Source organism: Trachemys scripta, chromosome 4 (genome assembly GCF_013100865.1).
Source record: "Trachemys scripta elegans isolate TJP31775 chromosome 4, CAS_Tse_1.0, whole genome shotgun sequence".
Classification (NCBI taxonomy): Eukaryota; Metazoa; Chordata; order Testudines; family Emydidae; genus Trachemys; species Trachemys scripta.
The window spans coordinates 60,535,379-60,559,577 of record NC_048301.1 but is presented as its reverse complement, the minus strand read 5'-3'; the positions used below and the strand labels follow the sequence as shown (position 1 = coordinate 60,559,577).

The 24,199-nt window shown below is 43.0% G+C and overlaps 1 protein-coding gene across 2 annotated transcripts in view; it reads left to right on the top strand.

Annotated features, from left to right (window-relative positions):
• INO80 (INO80 complex ATPase subunit) overlaps positions 1-24,199 on the top strand; it is a 119,737-nt gene that overhangs the window by 63,048 nt on the left and 32,490 nt on the right. For both annotated transcript variants that reach the window (XM_034769089.1, XM_034769088.1), the window contains 3 exons: positions 1,480-1,657; positions 10,014-10,154; positions 19,905-20,130. In XM_034769089.1, coding sequence (XP_034624980.1) covers positions 1,480-1,657; positions 10,014-10,154; positions 19,905-20,130 — 545 coding nt within the window. The remainder of the gene's footprint in view (positions 1-1,479; positions 1,658-10,013; positions 10,155-19,904; positions 20,131-24,199) is intronic.

Here is a 24,199-nt window from a genome sequence, read left to right as displayed (position 1 = left end):
TTTAAAATTTATAGAGAATTACTCTGGGCAGTAACTGCAGTTACTGTTGCCTTCTTTCCATGTGTGCCAATCACAACATGAAATGATTCTCCAAGGCACACTTACAGGTTGATAGACTTTTAACCATGAAGGACTCCATGCTGGATCTGCACTGTGGACTCCACTAGTAGACAGCGGGGCTGCAGCGGTTTTCCAGCACTGACAGCAGGGCGGTGCAACACACCAAGGGGCCCAAGGCACCCAGTCAGGGCTGCAAGGAGAATGAGGAAGCCCCTAGCCAGGTGGTGAAGTGGGGGTACCCTGCTGCTGGACAGTTCCTGCTAAGGGATGGCTCCCACATTCTGGGCTGGTGACCGAGTCAGCGGGACTGGGACAGTGGAGCTGCCTGCAGAGGGCTCCCTGCATGGCTGCTGGGCTGGTGACACCTGATCCCTTTAGGCACAAGGCGCTGAGGAGGCTGTGATCCTGGCAAGGCAGAGCAGAGATCCCCTGACCAGGGCCCTGAGAAGGAGGACAAGCCCCTGGCCACTTGGGCTTGAGCCTGCTGGTGAATGGTTCCTGCCCAGTGACAGAGCCATTCAGCAGCAGGGTGGCCTCCTTCATGTTTGGAGGCTTCTCCTTCTCCTTGCAGTCCTGGCTTGGAGGTCTCTTCTCTGCCTGCCAGGACTGCAGCCTTCCGTATACCTGTTTCAGCCCTCCGGCAGTGCAGGGAGCCCTCTGCAGCCCCACTGTCATGGGAGTGAAAGAGCAGGGCTGCAAAGGGCTTCCTGTGCTTCCACAGAGCGAGTGACATTCGATCTCTGCAGGTGTGTGGTGCCAAGGGGCTGCACTCGTTCCTGGTGGATTTTTTTTTTGGTCGATTTCAGTGTGGCAGCTGAAATTTATCTCTATAGACATCTATCAGTTTAAATCAAACCCTGTCAAGCCTGCTTATGTTATATAATACTGTGGGGGAGGGTGTTAAAATGAAAATTCTGAATCTTAAAATTTTGAAGTGAGCATTTTTTTGCAAAATGGATTAGTACCATGCTGTTAACTGAAAGAAAATTCAACATAAAAATGAGTGCAGTATAATAAATCTAGATATCTTGCCAGGGTAATATGTAAGTGTTGTAGGTTTTCATGGTTGAGATTATTGGACCAGTCACTTCTGTTCTGTGGTTCAGTAACGTGATAAGACTTTTTCTCCTGAAGTGACAACGTTAACGTAGATCTTTGTGTAGCTCTGTACATTGTTCTTACCACGAGTATCTATATATGCAGATGATTGTGGAGAAGTCAGAGAAAGGTACTAGTAAAAATGAGAAATAGTTAAATTGAAAAGTGGATTGGGGAAAAAAAGCCCTGTTTCCCCAAAGCCAGAATACTGTAAAAACAAAATGTTAAAGGAATAAGACATGTCAACCACAGCCCTGCTGTATCTATTTAAGCCCCCTCCACAGAGCAGTGAATAAGTGCATTTACTGTTGTTTATTTCAGATGGTTAGCTCTTTTCCTGTCTCTGAAAGCCTCCTACAGGCTCCATCACTTGCGCTCCTGGACAGATCCAGAAGGGGAGCACCCACAGAGGACTCCGTGTCTGGGAAATAAAGATTTCTTGCTGGGAGTCAATTTTCCACTCTCTCTTCCCAACCTGCACAGCTGCACTTTTCTGCAGGTAAGGAAAATTGTCAAAGACATGCAGATCTTTCATTCAGCAAATACTAGCAGGCTGTAGCGAAGGGAAACAGGGAGAACCCTTCCATCCTTCTAAAACACATGAAAGGATAGACATGGAAATAAGCTTCCTTTTATGATAGGTGCAGTGTGACTTTGTTAATTATACACCACTCCCTAAGAAAAATTAAGATAATTAAAGTGGACTTTAGTCTTTCTACATATTTTTTATATACCATACGTAGTGTATTATTAATAATTAATTAAGTAAATATATCTGTGTACCAGAGTGCAAGTTAGCTGACTTTTAGTGCCCAGTGCGAGGCTCATCTCTTCAGCCAAGTTTCTGCTTGATCTTGATCTGCTCATTATTGATGGCTGATTGGGAGGAAAGGGGTTAAGAGAGGCTACTGCAGCCAGTGCAGACCTCACAGTTCATGTTTTTAAAGTATGTAATGTACCCAGGCAATGGGAGCATAATAAATAAATACCCACATTTTAGTAACCTTTTTGTATGCTATACTCATCCATTGACCAGAGGGTATCTTTTTTGCACTCAACAACAAAAATGGCAGTTGAAGAAAATCAAAGTGTTTGTGCGTGGGGCACGGTGTGAGAGGGAGACTTGAGGGAAAAGAAACAGCCCAACCTAGCCTAGTGGGGAGTGCATCGCTGTTCCTCAGCCCATGTCTGTTACATATAATATGATGCTGTCGCCAAGCTGTAGACTGAGAATGGAAAACCCTGATGCTAGTGAGGTGCAGGTTACTCGCAGACCAAAGTGACCATGCTACTGATCTGGGGGATTAGGGAGCCCTGATATTGTTCTTAAGCTGTATCTCCTACATGTAATGAAGTACTAGTTCTAGTACTAATACAGCAGTCCAGGTTGCACCTGAAATGTCTAACACGTAGCGACCACAAGGTATATTTATTCTTTTTTCTCATGTGCTTTGTGATTAGTATTGTAGTGATATCGCTGGCCTGATTCTGCCTGTGTGCTAAAATGTGGTGCAGTATTGGGTAATATAGCCTCATCAACAATAGTACAAGCAATGTATGCAGCAATTCAGATCAGTAATTTGAGCCCATGTGCCTGGCACTTGCTTTTGGTTAAGTTTCAGATTTTCTGGCCCTTTAAATCTGTTTTGTGCCAAAAACTAGGCTTAAATAGCTACTTGGGGATTATTCCCAGCACAGGTGAATCCCCATGTGATAAAAGGTCAACATAATGGCCACTATGTCCCTACCCTTTCCCAGTCCTAGCATCAGGCTCATGGCCAGGAAGCTATTACAACTGCCTGATCCATAGCTGCTGTAACAGCCCCTTGAGACCATAAGCGTCTGGCATAAGGTAGAGCAGGTTTATGGCTGTTCTGTTTTACACATGGACTAGTACCTGCTTGCCAATCCCACAATTAGGGAAATACTGAGGTGGTTTAATACCATCTGTTCCACCCCCATCTCCTTCCATTCTTGTGAGTACGGTTTGGCAAGTGTGAATCTAGCCCTAAATATTTTGTATCTGGATTTTCACTTATTCACTTCCATGTAAATAGTGGTGGTGGTGGTGGTGGGGATTTGGAGTGGTTCATGTGTGAATTTATGGAAGGGATGTACCTTATTCTGGAATATTTAATAATTACCCCCAAGTCTCTTTTGGGTTATGGGAGTAGGTAGGACAGATTTTTTGTGTGAGGGAGGGCAGGAAGAACATAGACAGGATGTGCTGGAGCCATGTGCTGTGTGGGAAGGAGTGGTTCTTTAAAACAGAGTTACTGCTCTTTTTGTGAGGAAGATGCCAAGTGCCTATGAGCTACCATCTCCAGTGCCTGTGTGACTTATAAGCTCTCCCTGTTGTTTTTTCAAACTTTAACTATTGCATGCATCTGTGGACTCGGTGACTAGAATAATATGTAAAGGGAGCTGGAGTGGATACCAGAGTGTTATAAGTGCAAGTGTTGCCAATTCTCGACCTGTTATCACAAGTCTCACAGTATAAGCTGTTTTTTTCTTAAGGCCACAGCTTTATTTTAAAATATGTAAATTTCTAGCTCCCTTGGCTGTGGAGAAAAGCTTGAAAAATCCAAGTGGCTCAGGGGAGATTTTCAAAGGCACAAAGGGGAGCTAGTTGCCCAGTTTTCACTGGAAGTCTGTGAGAGTTGAGCATGTGACTCCCTTTTGTGCCTTTGAAAAATCTCGCCCTCAAAAACCATGAGGCAAATAAAAAGAGCCACAAATTTCTTGTGTGTGTGACTCTGTATATGTATATCAATCATGATTTTTAAGCCAACTCACAATTTTTTGAGTTTTAGGGCTGGTGTTAGATCAAGTGCTGCATTTCTGGAGAGGACAGGTCAGAAATGCACTCTTTGCAGACAGATGTCAGTAGGGGAAACTGATGGTTCTTGCTGAAGACATTGGGCAGTCTGATAGATCTTTGCCTTACTGAGTGAGTTGGACTCTTCTTTGTTCTGCTGGATGGGCTCTCATTCATAACTGGTATGCATTCTGTGCATCACAATCAATCTGCTATTAGGGAGCACTAACCAGTCAAAAGTGCTATCTTTACTTACCTGGACAAGCTTCTTCATAGCATGATTGACAGTATTGACATAGGATCACAGTGGTTGGAGAGTGAAAAGGTCTGTCTGTCGGATCATCAACTCCACTTTCTTTGCTTGGCAGGATACACTTAACTGCTGTTCTGGTTTGTTATTCCTCTTGAGTTTTCTTTCTCACTTCTTCCTATGAATATTTTCTTTGGTTAGTTAGGGTGACATTTCAATCCTGTAATGAAATCAGTGTTAATAGGTTTTATGGTACAGTCATATTGAGTGTTTTATTTTTGTAATTACTCAGGACAGCTCAGCTGCAGTCTCATTGTGAGGTTCCAGTTTTATCCAACTTTTCAACTAGGCCAGAGTCTCAAAACCCGGAACCATATAGTTAATCAGATCACAATTCATGTTTCTAAGCCAAAGCTTTTCGTGGCTTTCTGTCCTTAGCTTGAACCACTACATAGCTTGGGATCCTTAAAGTTGTCCTTTGCATTATCTGTGCATTTCCAAATAATAGCTGCTGAATGTGTTTTACTTTATATTAAATATAAACTGAGTTACTGGTGGATTTAATGCAAAAATCGAGTTTCCAAAATTTTGTAGCCGTCAGCCTCTCAAGCTTGCAAATGCTGTCACAGGACCAAGTTTCACTTTTTGGCATTCCATACAAGAACTTTGTTTTCTCATAACTAGCCAAATGAGAAGCGAGTCATGCTCAAGAGCAAAATGTGCTGAATGTTGATTGATACTTGTACTTTCAAGTCCAAGTGCTATAGAAGCCAGAGAAAATGAAAGGGCTATGAGTTCATCTAGAATCTCACAAATGTCCTTAGAGCAAGACAACTTGAGTGGTGAGTTGCCGGAAGTGGATTCTGCACAGGAGCTCAGGAGACATGGGATGAAATATATTGAAAGCTAAGCAAAGTAACTGCATGAGTCTTGAGAGCTGTGGGTTGTGGGTCAGTTGAATTGCCACATAGATGATGGCACATAAACCCTGGGAGCTGTAGTGTTGGGTAAGGTGAGAGAGCAGACAGATCCTACAGAATGTAAAGTATTCCAAAGGGGATGAAAGAGTGAAGAAAGTTTAGGAAACAGCCAGAAGAAATTACAGTAACTCCTCGCTTAACATTGTAGTTATGTTCCTGAAAAATGCAACTTTAAGCGAAACGATGTTAAGTGAATCCAATTTCCCCACAAGAATGAATGTAAATAGAAGGGGTTAGGTTCCAGGGAAATTTTTTTCACCAGATAGTATAAGTTTTAAACAAACAATTTAATACTGTACACAGCAATGATGATTGTGAAGCTTGGTTGAGGTGGTGGTCAGGGGGTGGAAGAGGGTGGGATATTTCCCAGGGAATGCCTTACTGCTAAATGATGAACTAGCATTTGACTGAGCCCTCAAGGGTTAACACGTTGTTAATGTAGCTTCACACTCTACAAGGCAGCACAAATGGAGGGAGGGGAGACAGCATGGCAGACAGAGACAGAGAAACCACACCCTATGTGTGAGAGACAGAGAGAGATGTGCATTGCCCCTTTAAGTATGCTGACCCCACTCTAAGTACATTGCCTTTTTAAGTAGATCAGCAAGTTGAGACAGCAGCTCCTGCCAGCAAGCTCCCTCCATCCTGAGTCTGTTGTTTCCTCCCTTTCCCCCACTCTGTGGCGATGGGGTAAGCCGGGGGCAGGAGCAGGGGGGAGGGGCCACCCTGACTGGCCCCACTCTCCCTCTTCCCCCCCCTGCACAGCAAGCAGGAAGCTCCCGGGAGCAGCTCCAAGGCAGAGGGCAGGAGCAGCACATGGCAGTGTGGGGAGGGACAGCTGAACTGCCAGCAATTGATAGCCTGCTGGGCGGCTGCCGCACAGGGAACTTAGGGGAGCGGGGAGCCGATGGGGGGGGCTGCCGGTCCACCCTGGTTCCAAGCCCCCACCAGCGAGCTCCCTCGGGCTGCTCTTTCTGCAAGCAGTGGACAAAGCAGGCGGCTGCCAAACAACGTTATAAGGGAGCATTGCGCAACTTTAAACGAGCATGTTCTCTAATTGAACAGCAACATAACAACGAAACAGCATTAACCGGGATGACTTTAAGTCTGGAGTTACTGTAGTTTCTAGTTCTAAGGTGCAAAGCCCATTATGGCTTGGGTCCTGGCTGTCCGAGAGATTGCTTCTTTTCCCCCGCTCTCATATGCTGCTGCTGCAGACTTTGGGATGAACAGAGATCTCAACCTAACAGTGCCTGAATCTTAAATGTCTGGGGTTTGGTCGTTTGCTATCCTCAGTGGTATGTCTTTCAACTCTGGAATTTGCTTCTTCGGCCGATCAGATGGAACCCAGATCTATTCACCATTAGTGCACAATGCAAAGTCAGTTTCTTTTCCCATCTTTTGCCGGAGAAGTGAATATCTCTCTCTATGATTAAAAATATCAACTTTTGGAAATGTACAGTGTACTTTGAGTTTTGATAATTGATCCCATCTTAAAATGAAGAATCAAATTCACAAAAGACAGATCATTCATTAAGTAGCACCTAGCTTATCTGCAGGGAGGGAGACTTTTTCTGAAGCAGTGGGATCTTGTTTGGGCACGTCTAATTTCTCTGAATGTGAATTCTGGAGCGAGAAAGGAGACAATGTCTCTGTGGAGGGAAACAGCCAGAATTCAGTTGAAGGGGAAGTTGAAATTGAAGATGCGTAACAGGTAGGAAACCAATCTTGGGCTTGGTGTGTCTTATTTTGTAGCGTTATCAGAAAAGCCAACAAAAATAAGCCCCTCTAATTTTCAGTCAAACAAAAACAGCAGGGCAACCATGTGCATACGCCAATTAACTCTGGCTGTGCTGGAGTTGAGACCTTGATTCCATATCTGGTTTGATGAAATGTCTGCTCTTCTCCTATGAGACTCCTGTGTGGGTGTTTGGCTCAAGTAAATTTTCTGGAACCCTGCACAGCCTGCTATGGACTGCATGTGTAGTACTAGTCTCATAAACCATGAGGTGCCATAGCACTATCAAGAAGGAGAGGAAGGAAACTCTCCCTGGTTCTCACTGTGTGCCTTTTAAAAACCTAGAGGCTTTGAAAGCCTACCACAGTAAAGGGTGACAAGACAGTACACGCCAGGGCAAGTAACCCTTTCTGTAGATGAGCTGAAATACCAGTTACTTTTACAAAGATACAACTGACACAGATATAATTGATATAGATAATGTAGTGGACTAATATGGCTATAAACATTTTTCTGTGTACCAGAGAAATCAGATGATATTGGGGGTAGGATCTCCTATGTAATCATCTGTACACTTGAATTTTTAGGTTTCAGCTATATTATTTTCTCTTGGCTTGATTGTGGCCAGCCCAAAGTCAGTGGCCCATACAATAGAATAGCCTCCAGTTGTTGATCAATTGATTATTCAAAAACTGACTTGCAGAGGATAGCAGTTCATAGTATGAATCTAGTTGTGTGTACTTTAAAAGGTTAGTATTCATATTTTCAGAAGTGGAAAAGCTATGAACAAAACCTGGATCTAAAATAGTGGGTGTCAGTCCTGAAGTATGGGTTGCACGAGGGTATGTGATCCATCCTAGAGTTGTATCTATGCCATGTCCTGTAACCTTACTCAGTTCCTTCCCATGTATGTGAATCTGATGGGAAGCTAGTTTTCCACTGTGTCTGATCTATCTACTGCCTGCTACAATCATAAATATTTAATGGCAGCACGTCATGGAATTCAAACAGGGACACTTCTCTTGTGACTTACTCATAATTTGTGTACAGATAACATGGAGAAGTAGACTCTGTATTAAAAGTCTCTTAATGTTCTTTGTACACATGCATACAAAATATAATTTGGTTTTCCTTATTTGAGATACCGTCTTAGAAGTCTTTCCTTTGTTTTTTCCTGTTTCTAACTGGGCTGAAGCCAACATGGCTTGCTTTTTGATATTAGTGCCAAAGGAGAATCAAACAGTGAAGATGTCCTCGGGAAAGTGTGTATCAGTGGAATTAACCTTGTTTTAGCTAATTGTTGCAACACAGTATCCTACACTCCAGGCATTGCTCAGAGAGAAATTCCAGTTTCACACCACCTCATCCCCAACACTCTCTAGGAAATAAAAAACAAAAATGTGCAACAGCCAGAGCTGCAGCCAGTATTCCAGTGCTTGCTGTCAAAGAACTTGCTGAGAAATTCCTGACCCTGTACAAATTATGTAAAAGAAGAATCAATCCAATCTGGACTCAATCAGATTGAGGGGCAGGAATTCAGTCAGGATGCATGAATTTGCTTGGTGCCAGCTCAAGGCCTGGAGCTAGACTGATAGCTGCTGCAACATTGCTTTCACAGCTGGGGCTGACTGAGTGTACTTGGAGATCTGTGATGACAGCAGGGCTACTAGCATAGATTGACCATGAAGACAGTTACCTCCATTGTTTTTGAGAGTTTTAAGTTATTGAGCCATGAGAATATTTTTTTGTCTTGCAGTTAAGGTAAATTTTCAACTACAGTATCTACCTCTTGTGTTTGCTTGGACTGTAAAGTGGCAGAATCCAGCTAAAGACCTGCTCATGTCTCATGGAAGTTCTGCAATACCATTTAGAAACATTTCTGTTGGTGTCAGATTTTTGCCCTTCAGTTTTCATTACAGAGCATACATCTATGGATCAGAAAGAAATTTCTCCCTCTATTAACTGTCACACAATTGATTTAGAGGCATTATGGGATGTGTATGTTATGAGTTATCTTTCTCTGAAGCATCAGGTAATGGTTGCTACTTACTTAGATTAATGAACTAGGGGTCTGACTCCCTACAACAAATCCTTAGATTCTATGAAAATAAAAGATATATGTTCCTTAATTCATTTCCTGCTGCTAGTGTCCCCCCAAATTCTCCCATTTTTGACATCATAATTATGCCACAACAACTAATTGTGATCAGAAGATTACAAGTTCAGATACAGAGTAAGCAGCAGGAGTGGATTAGTTTCTAGATCACATAGGTCATATTTTGATACAGATATGTACGGTAATAAAGACAAAGGGAAAGAGGGACAGAAATTAATATAAGCAAGCAAAATTGTTCTGAAGTAGATGGTTTTTCATTGTTTTCCTCGAGGAGCAGAGCATATTGAGTGGTTTTCCTTTCTTTAAACTGCAGTGCCATTCCAAACCCCACAATTTTGGCTCCATCTACTTTCATGATGCCAAAGGTATCCTTTGTTTAAAATGAGGGATCTGCCACTATGTGGGCATCACAATTCTGGCAATGGGATATACACCCAAAGTGCCAGCACCCTCAGGCCACCAATGATAAATTCAAGAGCAATTTTGCATGGAAAGAGGAAAAAGGATTAGAAAAGGGATGTAAATAACAGAAACATAACAATCTGTTCATCTCTGATGTCCTTCTAGTGCTCTCTCCTGCTAAGGTTCTTTCTATCCATATAGGGTGTGCCTTAGAGTAGTGTGAGGGAGGGTCATCCTTACTGGAATATGTATTTGCTTTTCTGCCATTAAAAGCTAAGGTGAAAAAGTGCAGGAGGCAAAGCAGTGTCTCCAATTCTAGAATATCTGTCAAGAGGGGGAAAAGTGGCAGCTGGGCAGAGTTTCCTTTTCTAATTGAAAATTGAGGTACTGAGAATTCTGTGCACTAGCATAACAGTAGCTATGTAAAGATCCCTGTTCCCAAGGAAATTATTTGGTGATTGTTCATTATCATTCTTTCTGACACGAGGATAAACAACTAAAAAGGATTCCCTTCTTGGTTGAATTGACTCTTTATTTAATTTAATTTTTAGAACCTTGTGTTCAGTAGCCACTGTAAAACAGTTACTGGCTATTCAGACCATGTCATACATCGAAGGAGATCAGCTACCTCATCGGTCCGGTGCTGCCAGGTCACTGAACTGCCATCCTTCTTGTGCATAGCCAGCCCACGGGTAAGTCCTGCAAAGATTACAGCGAGGGAATCTATTCCTTCTTGTATCTATTTATGAAGCTCCTATGATGTTTTGTACCATTGCCTTTGAAAAGATCCTTTTGTGCATTTAAAAAATGTCCTGTCTCCACAAAACTTGCAAATCTCCACTATGTGGCAAGAAATATCTCTAATATTGGCTCAAATTCTGAGATAAATTGGTATTAGTTTCATTTGGTCAAGTCCAAGAGAATTTATTAATAGGATTGACCCCAATTTTGTTCTATAGGAATATAATAGACTTTTATAGACATTACCTCCAAAACAGCTGTAGCAAATGATACCTTTTCTAGTGTGGGTTGTTGTTTTTAAAAAAAAAAAAACATTTTATGGAATGCTATAGTAGGGATAGAATTCTCTATTAAATTATGTTGGTTGGTTTAAAAAAACTATAGTAAGCATATCTTTTAGTATTAAATTCTGTAGAACTTTTTTTGTAACTTTTGTACCCAGTGGGAGGAAGGGCAAGATTGTAGTAGCAAAAGCAACCAAAGGAAGGTGCAAGATAAATTGGCCTATCACACCCCAAACTTTCATAACCATTTTGTTTTTCTGTTACAGTGCTGCTGCTATGCCCCTTAGTCAGTGTGTAACTTGTACCACCTTTTAGCACCTTTGAATTTGGTTCATTATGTAGTGCTGTGAAGCTTGGATATGTATTTTTACAAAATGAAAGATGCACATCCCTGTGACGGGTTGGATCACAGAAACCCCCTGGGAGCTGTCACCCGATGTGCCAAGACTACCTCTGCTCTTGCTTTCCCTGCCAGCTCAGGACTCCAGCACCCTGTCTTTCTGAACCAGACACACCCGTCTGCTCCAACAAAGACCCAGGGTCTGAATTACTTGCCCCAAAACTGTAGGTTTACCTGAAAGCAGCTAACAGAAGTGTTCCTGTCTTTAACACTGAGATGCCCAACGGGGTCTAAACACGGATAAATCTGTTTTACCCTAAAGCTTATAGAGGGTAAACTCATAAATTGTTTGCCCTCTATAACACTGATAGAGAGAGATGCACAGTTGTTTGCTCCCCCAGGTATTAATACATACTCTGAGTTAATTAATAAGTAAAAAGTGATTTTATTAAATACAGAAAGTAGGATTTAAGTGGTTCCAAGTAGTAACAGACAGAACAAAGTAAGTCACCAAGCAAAATAAAATAAAATATACGCAAATCTATGTCTAATCAAACTGAATACAGATAATCTCACCCTCAGAGATGCTTCAGTAAGTTTTTTCCTCAGACTGGACACCTTCCAGGTGTGGGCACAATTCTTTCCCCTGGTACAACTCTTGTTCCAACTCAGGTGGTAGCTAGGGGATTCTTCATGATGGCTCCTCTCTCCTTCTTTGTTCTGTTCCACCCCTTTATATATCCTTTGCATAAGGCGGGAATCTTTTGTCCCTCTCTGGGTTTCCACCCCCCTCCTTCTCAATGGAAAGACACCAGGTTAAAGATGGATTCCAGTTCAGGTGACATGATCACATGTCACTACAAGACTTCATTGCCCACTTGCCAGTACACGTATACAGGAAGACTTACAGGTAAAACACACCCATCTGCAGACAATTGTCCTGGTTAATGGGAGACATCAAGATTCCAAACCATTAATGGCCCACACTTTGCATAATTACACCCCTCAGAGTTATATTTCATATTTCTAGTTTCAGATAGAAGAGTGGTACATTTATACAAATAGGATGATCACACTCAGTAGATTATAAGCTTTGTAATGATACCTTACAAGAGACTTTTTGCATGAAGCATATTCCAGTTACATTATATTTGCTCATTAGCATATTTTTATAAAATTATATAGACTGCAACATCACAGTCCCCTTTCTGAAATTCAGCCTAAATATTCTAGCAGTATATCTGGCCAGTAATACGCTGTTTTTCTGCAATATGGGTAGTTTCTTCCAATAATATATCTCTTGATTTCAACTCCTCTCTTAATCCCAAAGGCTGTAAAACTAACATTCAGTCTTAGAGTAGTGAATTATTTAAAGAGGATGGGAGCTGTTTGTTGTCTCCAGTGAGCTTTTTTTTTTTTCCTTTTTGGAGGAGTGGGAAGGGAGATTTGTTAGAGGGTGGGATGGGTGTTTGTCTAAGTGCTGGTCAACGCCTGGAACTTACATCTGTATAACTACATCTTTCAGGGGTGTGAATAATCCACACCCCGGAAAGACATAACTACACCGATCTAACCCCCAGCATAGGCAGTGCTAGGCTGATGGAAGAATTCTAGCCTCTCGGGGAGGTGGATTACCTACACCGACGGGAGAACCTCTCCTGTTGGCGTAGGAAGTGTCTGCACGGAAGCACTATAGTGCTACTGGGCTGCTGTAGCATTTTCAGTGTAGACATACCATTAGTGGGCTCAGCACTCAATTCAGAAAAGGAAAACGAATTCTAATATCTAGAAATTTTTCTGGTTGGCATTTCCTACCTCTTGATTGTTGAGTGGCACTACCTGGTCCAGTAGCCTTGTGCTCTGTTAGCAGCATTTTAAAATGACTTATCATTCTGTGTCTTTGTGACTCTTGTTCCACATTGTTTTGTATTATGATGTTGTGCTGTTTTCATTTTGGGGTGTTTTGTTTCTGTTGCTTTGTTTTCCTATGCATATCTTTTCTGATGTTGCCTAATTATAACAACCACTGTGAAGCTCTAGGAACTATACTGAGAAGATACCTCCCAGCGTCAGTTTAGAAGTATAGTGACGGTTACTTTCTCCCTACCCTCAAATATATATCTTTTTATAAATTATGTAATATTCCTCCACAATAAATGATATTTCAGAGGAATGGAGTTTTTTGGGCAGAAGAATGTTCTGCTTAACCAAGGCATGTTTGGGCTGCATGCCCAGAATGTGTAGAACTCGGCAGGTAACTTGACACCAGTTCCATCCCATCTGAGTATGCAGGTCTTTCTTAGCAGGAGAAATTAAAGCAACTTTCCCGCCTTTTTATAATTGTGACATCCCCCAGACTTTATCTAAACTAGCACTTTTGTCAGTCAGACCTGACCGACATAAGTTTCACTGACAAAAGTGCTAGTGTGAACAGTGCTATGTTGGCAGGAGAGCGTCTCCTGCTGACATAGCTACCACTGCTAATTGGGGGTGGTTTAATTATGCCAGCGGGAGAGCTCTCTCCTGCTGGCATAGAGTGGCTACACAGGAGACTATACAGCGGTGCAGCTGCAGCGGTACAGCTGTGTTGCTGTAAGGGCTGTAGTGTAGACATAGTCCCAGAGTGCAAGCTGAATCACTGAACTGCTGTGTCACCTTAATTTTCCAGACCAGAACATCTCTTATTTTGCTCTGCCAGTGAAAAGCAGCCTATCCAAGCACTGCTCACACATCCATTACCATCTAAAGGCACACCCAGCAAAGTTACACCCAGCCACTCATGAACAGATGTAGGGCCACACCTGCAAATCCCTCAGTCCCTGGCACCCCAGAAATGTGCATCTTACACTGTTCAAGGCCCCCTTGGACAGTGTAAGCTCATTAAAAGTCCATCATTCTATCACAGAGTAATGACTATGCAACAGCCTTTGTTAACCTGAGTAGAGATTCTCCAGACACTTCAACCAAAAGCACACTGGCTTAGATAAACAAGGAAACAAATTTATTAACTAGAGAGAGAGAGATTTTAAATGATGACCAATTCTGACTTGTATGCTTTTATAAAAGAAATAAAAAAATAAACACGCAAGCTATTTCGTAAACTTTACCAAGGCTAATAGTTCTAAAAGAAAAACGGATTGTCTCACCATAAGTTGCAATACATTTCATAGACTCTTTCCTTCCAGCCTGGGGCCACCCCTCCCACAGTTCAATGGTGCTTCTCTTTATCTTCCAAATGATCTTGCTTCCATGTGTCGAGGTGTGGAAGAAGAGTCATGAGGAAGCCATTGTCTCTTATTTTATACCCTCTCTCTTGTTCACACCTCCTGCGTATGTGAGGGATGACATGCAAATCTTTTGTTTACAGTCACACCTGATGGTGAATGGTTGCTTCTGTAGCTAATAGTTTTCTAACACCTGTGGTCAGTTCTTTGTTGACATTGGGGAGTTAGTCTGTGGGCATTCCCCAGAATTACAAAATGTTTCAGTAACAAACATATAGCAGAATCTTATAACTCAATATTCAGTGTTGGTGCACACATTTCAACAGGACAACGATGCTCAGCAGATTGAGTTTTCAAATGATACCTCACAAGGCACATTTTGTACAAAACACATCATAACCGTATAAAAGTGGTGAACATGGGTATAGGGTGTCATATGAGGTACAGGCTATCACAATAATACTGCATGAAATCCATTTTTACTCTGTAAACTATTCTTTTTATTGCGGCACTCTAGAGATGCAGTTACTTATTTATTAATTCCCAACCATGCATGCATACCCTTTTCATAAGGAGTTTTTGGCACATTGTTTTTTAATAAGAGGTGAGCCCCTGAATCCTGCTTCTCCCAGTTGCCAGGGTAAAAGTGCAGTTTTTGAGAAACAGCATAAAGTGAGAAAAGCATGTGGTGTGTGCTAACTACACCATGCTAGACTCCATAGTACAGCCACGGTGATGATGGATAAGAATGCGGTCGCTCTGCCAGGGCCTGATCTAGCAAGCTGCTGAGCACATTGTGCAGTTACACTACAGTCAAAGGGAGTTGTGGGTGATCAGCACCAAGTAGGAGCACTTACAGCAGGATTGGCCCCTTGGACTTTTTGTCTTTTTCGAACTATGTAATTCATCATCCTCAGCCTCACCTGTTCCCCCTCCCCCCCCCCAAAAAAAAGAGGGGGGGAAGCTGAAAATGGAGAATAAGAAACAGGCTGAATGAGAAGAAACTCCAAATCTACGGGAAATGACTCGCGTGGCATACTTATCTTTTATTCCCTTTATTTTATGGTCCCAATAAAATGTGAAAAGCTTTCACTCTCTTGCTAGCAATAACTGTGTTTATGGATATGAAACGCCTTCATAGGTTATCACATGTAGCTCCAGAAGTCCAGTCAACCACCTGCTCTCAAAAAAAAGAACCCTCCCCTAAATGAACTGGAAGGTTAGCTGCAGAGGAGCCACGAGTGAGGACATCTGCTTCCAATTAGCCTGCACTCCCAAGCCTGATGTCTACTGTTTACTTTGAATCAATAGCAGGCCAATAAATCCCCGTCGCTGATGGAGAAGCAATAATGGTAATAATCATAGAGAAGCAGACTGGGAGCAGAAGACTCTTATCACCAAGCCACCCAAATGTTCCATTTCTAATCTGTGTTTGTGTTATTGCTGGATTTATCAGTGGGCTTGACTGACGCTGGATATGTATGTAATCATACATTGGCATCTGTGGAAAGGAAGATGGCAAATAGCTGTCTGCACTCATCGCCTGTTTGCTTCTCCTTGGCACCTCCTGGAATGAGCTCATCTGCTCTGATTGTGAGGCCAAAAATCTGACTAGGCCTTGCAGAATGGGGGATATCCTTCCAGGTCCTAACATCACATTGTTCAAGAACGGACAGTCAGCTGAAAATAGATGTGAATGGAAGCCTGATCTCCCTAGAATTACTTATGTCAACTCTGTAGCGTAGGGGCTCTTCACTGACCTCCATAAATAAGTTGTCATCTATGAAGGTATGTGTGTATTATCTGTACTGCAGGTCAGTGTGAGTGGAGCATGGTTAAAAGCTCAGCTCAGGAACTGATATGCTGATCCAGTATTGGGCAGGTGGGGGAAAATAGTGTCTGCAGTTTATTTGTCATAACTCTTGTAAATGGGGAAATTATCTGGTCTTGGTTTGGCTTGGCTACTACATAGAAAGGATTAAAGTGGAGACAGGGGTTTGCTTTCCTGGGAAGTGAAGATTTAAGAGTTTCACGCTTGTTATAAACTGTTGGCAAGAATGTACAAGTCTTTAAACAGCAGAATAAGCCCAAACGCTTCCAGAAAGAATGTCCCGCTGTTGGTGCTGAGCTATGATGAGCTGTGGGAAGTTAATGGAGCGAGAGACAGGGATGGGATTGTGTGTAGATGATGGTTGAGGTTGTGACAGAGTATAATTTGTATGCATTTGTAAGCCGTTATAGGTCTGAAACATGAAGGTGATTTGAAGGATACATGTGTGTCTCGTGTTCTTACTTTTAGTGCGCTCATGAAATCAGTCCAGAGCATTATGTATTGTTCACTTCAGTTTGAGTTTGATAAACTCCTTTATGGATTCCAGATATCCCAATGATAGGTGATTTAAAAATCCTACAACATATTCAGGGTTAATTTTGCATGAAAATAGAGAAAGTATTCCTTAAACTAGCACTGATTTTTATACTGTATAACTGTTGAGTTAAAGAGGATATATGTAGATTACCTCAAAATAGAGTATCTTCTTACTGATCTAATCCATGATTGCTGCACTAATACAATTTGATAGCATGCATTAATAAACATGAGAATTTGGAGTCAGGGACTAACTGCCTTTCATTACATATAGCACCACAAGAACAAACCTGACAGTAAGGGAGGGGTATGTGCGCACACGGACAAATAATACTAATGGAAAAGTTTCATATTTCTTTTTTTTCCCCCTTCCTTTTACAGGCTCCTCAGCACTTTGTATGATTTTTTTTTTTTTTTCCTTGAAGGACATGTAGATGTTTTTGGATGGTGTCTTATAAGTGTGTGTGTGTCTGGAGCTGTCATGACTAACTCAGATTGCCCCAATTATGGCCTAAGATATTAATAACCTTTACATGTGCACGCTTCCTACATGTGAAGGTTCTTCCCTGTTAATATAGAGAGTGCTTTCAGAAACCTCAGGCATGTAGAGTTCCCTTGGCATTCTCATCTAATAGCTCTTCCTTTAGGGTCAGATGTGACCCAAGTGCAGCCCTCAGAGTTACTCTCATTTTTTCCATATAGAGGTGTAGCCTGAGGAAATTAGGCTTCCTGGAACACAACTTTCCATCGTGAGTTCAGCAGCCATAATGAATTGCATGCTAGGGCCTACATGTCTACACAGGTAACACTTCTTTATTAAATATGAAAGTGGCTACAGACTGCTCAATTTTGAGTAAAGTGCTGGCCTTCAAGCGCCTTCCAAGTAGTAAAAGGTAAAAAGTTTGGGCATCGTTGCTGTAGGGAATATTCTTCTCTGTTCCAACTCAGATTTGTTAATTGAGGAAATACAAACTACAACTTGAGAGTAAACAATGCCCTTTACAGAGGGGAAAGATAGGCCTCTGGGTACATTTTCACCACTATTACTGTGGGATCAGTGTTCAGGCAAAGGAGTTTGAAATTCATTCATCATGAGAAACCTTGCTGCCTTACACTAAATACAGTCTCTTGCTTTGACTGCAGATGGCAGTGTATTGCAGCAAATCCTCTTAGAATCAGTGCTAAGCGCTCAACCCTGCCTTTTGGTTCTGATTAAATTTATTTTTTCATAATGATGGTATTCTGAGTCCTCAGTGAATTAACTGTTCTAGTATTCATTACTGATTTCAGGTTGGTCTACAGTGAAATCCTGACATCCTGTTCCACCTTCCCAAATCCCTATTTCTTTGCTCTCCGAAGAGCTGCAGCTGTGGTGTGCCTCTGTTGGCACTATGGAAACAAGTATGCTCAAAGCCATTTTTAGTCTGTGAATAAGTCAGACCTTGTGTGTGTTGAAATACACAAATTGCTGCACTACTTGTTTTTCTGTTTGAATTTGTACCATAATTGTATGCCAGAATCTAAGCTTTCATTTAAAAAAAATAAGCCTCTAGTCCTTATGGTTGCAAAGAAAACCTTCCATTCGGGGAAACAAGGTTTTATCGATTTAAGGAAAAGAGGTTGAAGATAGGTGAAGGTTAACCACAGTCTTTCCCCTAGTGTAGATGCAGGCTCTAATTCCTTTTACCTTGATTTAACTGTTCAGGATCTACCCTAACTGCTGGAAATTGTGGCAGAGAATTCCTAGTTTTCATACACCTGCATAAATAACATCAATTTTCTACATCCTACTTCTCTTATATAGCACTATGTCCTCTAAAGTGATGACATACTTATTTCCTGGATTAGAGAAGAAAACTACAAACACACCATTATCAATAAATAACTTCTCTCATCTTAGGGAATTAATTTCGTAATATGCACTGAAATGTTGAAATTTAGCTTTCATTATTTTGAAGCTGTTGAGGTAATGAATTCAAAGCATCTTTCCAGGTCTCTCAAAAGCATGTTAAAACTTCCTCTATCTTCTTTATAGGAAATGGAATATAAAGAACTTTTGCAGAGTCTTTCCCCCAGAACGCTTGGCCCAAAGCAGACTTACATTCAGAAAGGAGACGAGGAAGTTGGCAGTGTTCCCCTTCTTGTATAATACTGCATGTTAAATGGCGATTTGGTGCTTTAATTTTAGGCTTGTAAAAGAAAGTGATGTATTTGCTCTATCTGCTTTGGATTTTATACTCTAACAGTTAGTGAGAGGTCTGTAGAGCATCCCAACAGAGCAGTTGTATGTGTGTGATGTCAGACTTTTCCCATGATTCCTTCTGTATTCATCACTTTGGTGAAATGGGGAGAGACAAGGAAACTATCAGATGGAAGCAGAACCCTGTTTTTCAACTGTTCTTCTAGGTAAAAATGGACGAGAACATCTGGGATTACATGGCACAGCACTCCCTGTCTTTCCTATTGCTTCTTGCATCCATCTTAACTCTGTGCTCTTCATTAGGCAGCTGTTAAAATGTGTTTATTCTGAGTAGTAATCTGCTGCACAGGATGGCACCTCAGAGTTGCCTGCTAGCCTGGTGAGGAGAGATAAGAGAATACTATAGATCGATACAAAAGGCAGCCTTGTCAACTGGAGCAGACACTTTATCAAGGGATTTTCAGCTATCTGCACACACAGCTATTTGGCTAACCAGTCCTTCTACTCTCCATCCAGATAGCAGCAAAGATTAAAATGATGGAGATGGTCCAAGATAGCTAGTTATGGTATAAAGCCTGGGTTCCTGTGTTGGCAAAAGACTATTCTATGTAGCTGGAGAGAGCATATTGAAAACAGGCAGTGGGGAAAGGGATGCACAGAATGACTAGCTAAAAAATGTAAGATAAACCTCCCTACTCATCCTAGATACTGAAATCTTGTATTATTATTTGTATGGCCCATCGTTGCCAAGTGCTGCCTCTGAAAGACTACCAAACTGTGTCTTTCCCCCTTTTTACATTTTTCTTTCCTGATTTCCACATCTTCAGTATTTCAACTATACGTAGATCACTGCTGAAATGCAGTAGCCTTCTAGGGTAGGAGAGAAGTTGAGGGAGTTGTGCAAAGCTGGCCTCTGACAAGTAACTACTAGTCAGTGAAGAATTCAAACCAAACATAGATGAAATGAGCTATACAATGACAGTGCACATTATTCGATCTTAGTTTTGCCCTCCATCTTTTAACAGTTGGCACTAAGTGCAAGTCAAAGTACAGATTATCAGGAAGGACAATAGTTCATGCCTGAGCATTGACTGGGCACTATTTTTTTGCTGCTCTCCTTATTTTAAATCAGTTTAAGATGGTATTACCATTTGTATATTAACATAATGACTTTGCTTTTAAATCTTGTCCCTCTAGAAACTAATTTAACTGAAGACTTTTTTTTTGTGAGAAGAGGGAAAATAGGAGTATATGTATTCATTATTTTACTTGTGTTTACTCATAGGTAATAGCAGTGCCTCTGGATTTCTACTGCAATGATAAAAGCGCAGAGTATGAACATAGGGCATTTAAGGAAGGAGGAAGTCTTGAAACAAAGCAGTGTATATTGAATGGGGCACCTGAACTAGCAGCTGATTACCTGAAACGATGTTCCCAGTTCTTCCCAGAGTATCCGGGAGGGTTGTTGGGGGTCAGGCCTCAGAATGGCTGGTCTTTCATCAGGATACCAGGTGAGTTTCTAATTCCTTTCTAAATTTCTATAGTGGAATAGATTAATGGGACTAGGAAAGTAAGGTCATCTGTTACTTTTTCACTCAAAGGAAAAAGATCCCTTTAACTTCTTAAAGAGCTCTGATTTCTACCCATACGTTGTCTGGAGCAAAGCAGCCAGTCGGGGCAGAACTAGTTTAACGCAACCTTTTCTGGTGCTTAACTCAATAGGGCCGGCCTTTGGGGTTGGCGGCTGGGCTGGCTGCCCAGGGCAGCCTGCCAAAGAGGGCGCTGTGTGCTGGCCCAGCCCCTCTTGGCCAACGGGCCCAGGACTGCCCCCTCCTCCCTGCCCCTTCTTCCCCTTCCACTTGCTCCTGTCAGCCAGCCGGCAGCAAGCTGAGGGCTCCTGCCAGTGACAGGGGCGGAGAGGAGCCCTCAGCCCCTGCGGCTCTGCTCGAGCCCCACCTCCTCTGTCCAGAGGCTCATACCACTTGGTGGAGCGGGGAGAGGGGAGGCAGCAGGCCTGGGGGTTTCTGGCTGCCGTGCACCTTGGACAGTGGGGCTCCCAGTGGTGTGGTCCCCGCTTCCTCCCTGGGCTCCCGGGCCCCTGCCGAGCCTGGGGCAGTGCTGGTGGGAGGATGCTGTGCATGCAGCTTGCCCCTGTGCCCGCCCTGGCCCCACCATTATTTGAATGTGGAGGCTGGGGAGTGTGGGGGTCCCGGACCATGCTGGGCAGTAGGCAGCACCAGCACCCAGTGGACGGACACCCCAACCAGTGGGTCCTCCGTGCTCCAGGTAAGCCCCCTTGACCCAGGCTCCATAGAGCAACTAGAGTCCCTTTGCCCCATCCCCCCACCAGCACCCCTGGGGGAGACAGACCTCCCCCAATTCCCCCTGCCCCATCCCCCCACTAGTGCCCCTGGTCTAGGGAGGGATGTGGGTCGGGTCCAGTTCAGGGGGTTTGGTCTGGGGAGGGATGTGGGTATGGTCCAATTTGGAAGGTTGGCCTGGTGTTTTGGGGGCACAGCTGGTCCTGATCCTAGCCTCAGTGCCTCTCTGCCTGGGGGGGAGGACTAGCAAGACTAGTATGAATAATGGCACTGTAAATAAAGTGTATTAAAGTTTCATATTTTTTATTTTTAAAATGTCAGTTTTTAAATTCGCCCCAATTTCATATAAAAATTTAATTCAAGCCCTGCTAGTTCATATGAGAAATGGGAAGGATGTGATAGTTCTCTTTTAGTGGGAGCAGCACAGGGCTGGTGTTTTGGCCAGCTTTGGCTTTTGTTAGCTGTTTTTACTCTCTCACTCTCACCCTCACTCTCACTCACCCCCCCCCCCCCCACCCCCACCCCCCCGCATCCAGATCACTTTCCCCGCCCGGGCTGTGAGGCATCAGGAGCTGCTGCTCTCATGCCCTCTCCTTACGCAGCCCAGGCGGGGAAAGTGACCTGGGTGTAGGGAGACCAGATGTTGCTCCTTGCTCCCCCCCTCACAGCCCTCTAAGGGTGTGCGGGGCAGAGGAGCAGCAGTCCAGGGGGGAGCAAGCAGCAATGTCAGCTGCTTCGTGCATCCAGGTCAGTTTCCCCAGGTGGGTGCAGGAGGGGGATGCAGGGATTAGGGATGCAGGAGGGGCAGCAGGCCTTTGGAGCAAAGGGAGGGAGGGGAGCCTGGGGAGCCCCTGGTGGGGCACCACACCCATGGGGGCCAAGGGAACCAAAATGCAAGTTCGTCCAGGGTGCCATTTTCCTGTAGGCTGGCCCTGTAACTCAACCAGCATTTTAGGCAATAAAGAGATGTTTTTGATTGCTAGCCAACAATGCTAGGGCTTTGTTTTATGCCCCTCCCCTTGTCCCCTGTCCTCCTGCTAGGCACATATTCAAAAATACTTCTATCACTGCTCCAGAAAGAAGACTCTCTAGAGATTGGTGGATAGACAGTCATTTCACAAGTGCCTCATGTGAGCAAGTCCCCTGAGACACTATGGTATTGGCCTAGGAGGTCTGTTTGTCAGTCCTCTGAACTAGAGGATAAACGTTACTCTTGCAGCAGTCTGCAAAGAAAAGGCAAGATGTGGGGAACCAAATATAGGGTGAAATGGCCTGAAAGGCAAAGGCGGGTGGGGGGAACGGGAGAGGAGGGGATGATTCATTGGATTTGGACTAGAAAAATCTGTGTTTGCAACATGGCAGATTCGCTTAAATTCTGGGGACAGGGGAAGAAAAAGATATCACTGCAATAATAAAGCAATCTCAGCCTTCATTTTGATCCTCTTGATTAGCCCATAATTCTGAGCATAGGTAACTAGCTCCCAGTTTGATTAGCAGTGACATTCAGTAGCTGGGAATACTGTTACTTTGCAGAATGATGGACCTGAACCGTGGCCTGCATGAAGCACTAGAGATTTGAGAGATAAGCAAGAGGAAAAACAGCTCATGCTGCCAGAATGCTAGCTTGTTCCCAAGACCCTTTTGGGTCAAGGTTCTTTGGAGGGGGACATGAGCAGGGTAAAAGGAAAATGGTTTTTGCTTGCTGCTTTCTGATTTACTAAGAATTCTCATAAGGGAATTGAAGACAGGTTATCTCTCACACACACACACACACACTCTGACTCACTATTTAGTGGGGCTAATATACCTGCTGAGATAGTTTCAGATTAATCTGATTTACACTTTGTGGTGAAATCTTATGCTGTTTGGTCTCCAGCAATTATACAAAATCAAAAGATTAATTACTGCAGCTAAAAGAAAATGGGAGGGATAAATGTGTTGGGGTAAAGTAGGTGGGAAGGCATGAAAGGAGAGGTGCACGAGTATAAGAAAGTTTTGTGGCTGAGGTGGACCTCAAAAGATAAGGATGTGTTCTGAAAAAATCTTGACATCTCATTCTGCCACTTGAAAAAGCTTATAAAAGAAAAAAGTTGGAATTAAATATTGTTTGAATAACAATACACAAGAATCTTGTGGGTGTGCACTCATTATAAGTAACTATATGGTGAATGATGCAGGTGCAAGGTTAAGCATATGGGTGTCAGGGAGAGAGAGAAGCAAAGGTAAGCAGGTGGGTGGTGGAGGAAGTGTATACCAAAACTGGATTAAGGAAGTGGATGTTGGTTAAGTGAGAAATACAGTAGGTTTAAGTTTGAGTGCTGAGAAGGGACATAGATGCAGGGACAGGGGAGCAGTGTGTATGTATGGATGCAGGTATGATCCAAGTCATTATGGAAAATGAATAATGAAGCACCGAAGAAGCAGTTTGATGCAAGGATAAAGCCCAGTGAATGTAAAATTGAACTGTGGGTGCAAAGCTTTAAAATAAGTAGGTACTGAAGCAGCTTCTATCTCTCTTAACCCTGTCCCCATCTCTCTCTGTCTGAATTCCCACTACCCTGGCAGCAGACGTAGTTGCGATCACTGTGGGAATCTCTTGAGGCTTTTCCTGTTCTTTGAAAGAAAAATGGTCCCGGATTAAATGGCAGGAAGCGTCTGAGTCCTTTTAGCATCGATAAAAAGCACTGGCCTCACTGGCTGTTTACTGTGAGAGCCAGCTAGCTCCTTATTGACCCCATTGTGCTCTGCAGACTGCCCGGGGGGAGGGTCACTGGAACCCAGACTCGTTCTCTCTCTTTCCTCTATATTTTTATATGTCCAGAGGGGCATTTTCTAATTCCCCAGGGGTCCATGTGTCTGGCCACAGTCATCAGCCAGAACTCTCACTGAAGTTTTTCTGAGTCATAATCATTAGTGACTGTTTTCCACAGGCAGTAGTATCTATAGCACCCCCTCTCAGCCAGCTTAAGTCCATCCCCTGCCTGGCTGGCTGGCTGTTTTTTATTCTGTTGACTGAAGAGGCACCATTAGGTCCGCAGCCCCTTTCCTGCTGATGTTGATTACAGGACTGACTGCTTTTCCTCCTCTACTTTATGTAGTAATAAATAATTTGTTGTTGGGCACAGTGCAATCTGTAAGTCATAGGACTGGTTGAATTTTTTTTAATGAAAAATAAAATTTCAGTGATGACATTTTGTGCTGGAAAAAAATCACTTATTTTGAAATTTTAGCAGAAAATGTCAACTAAAATTTTTAGTTT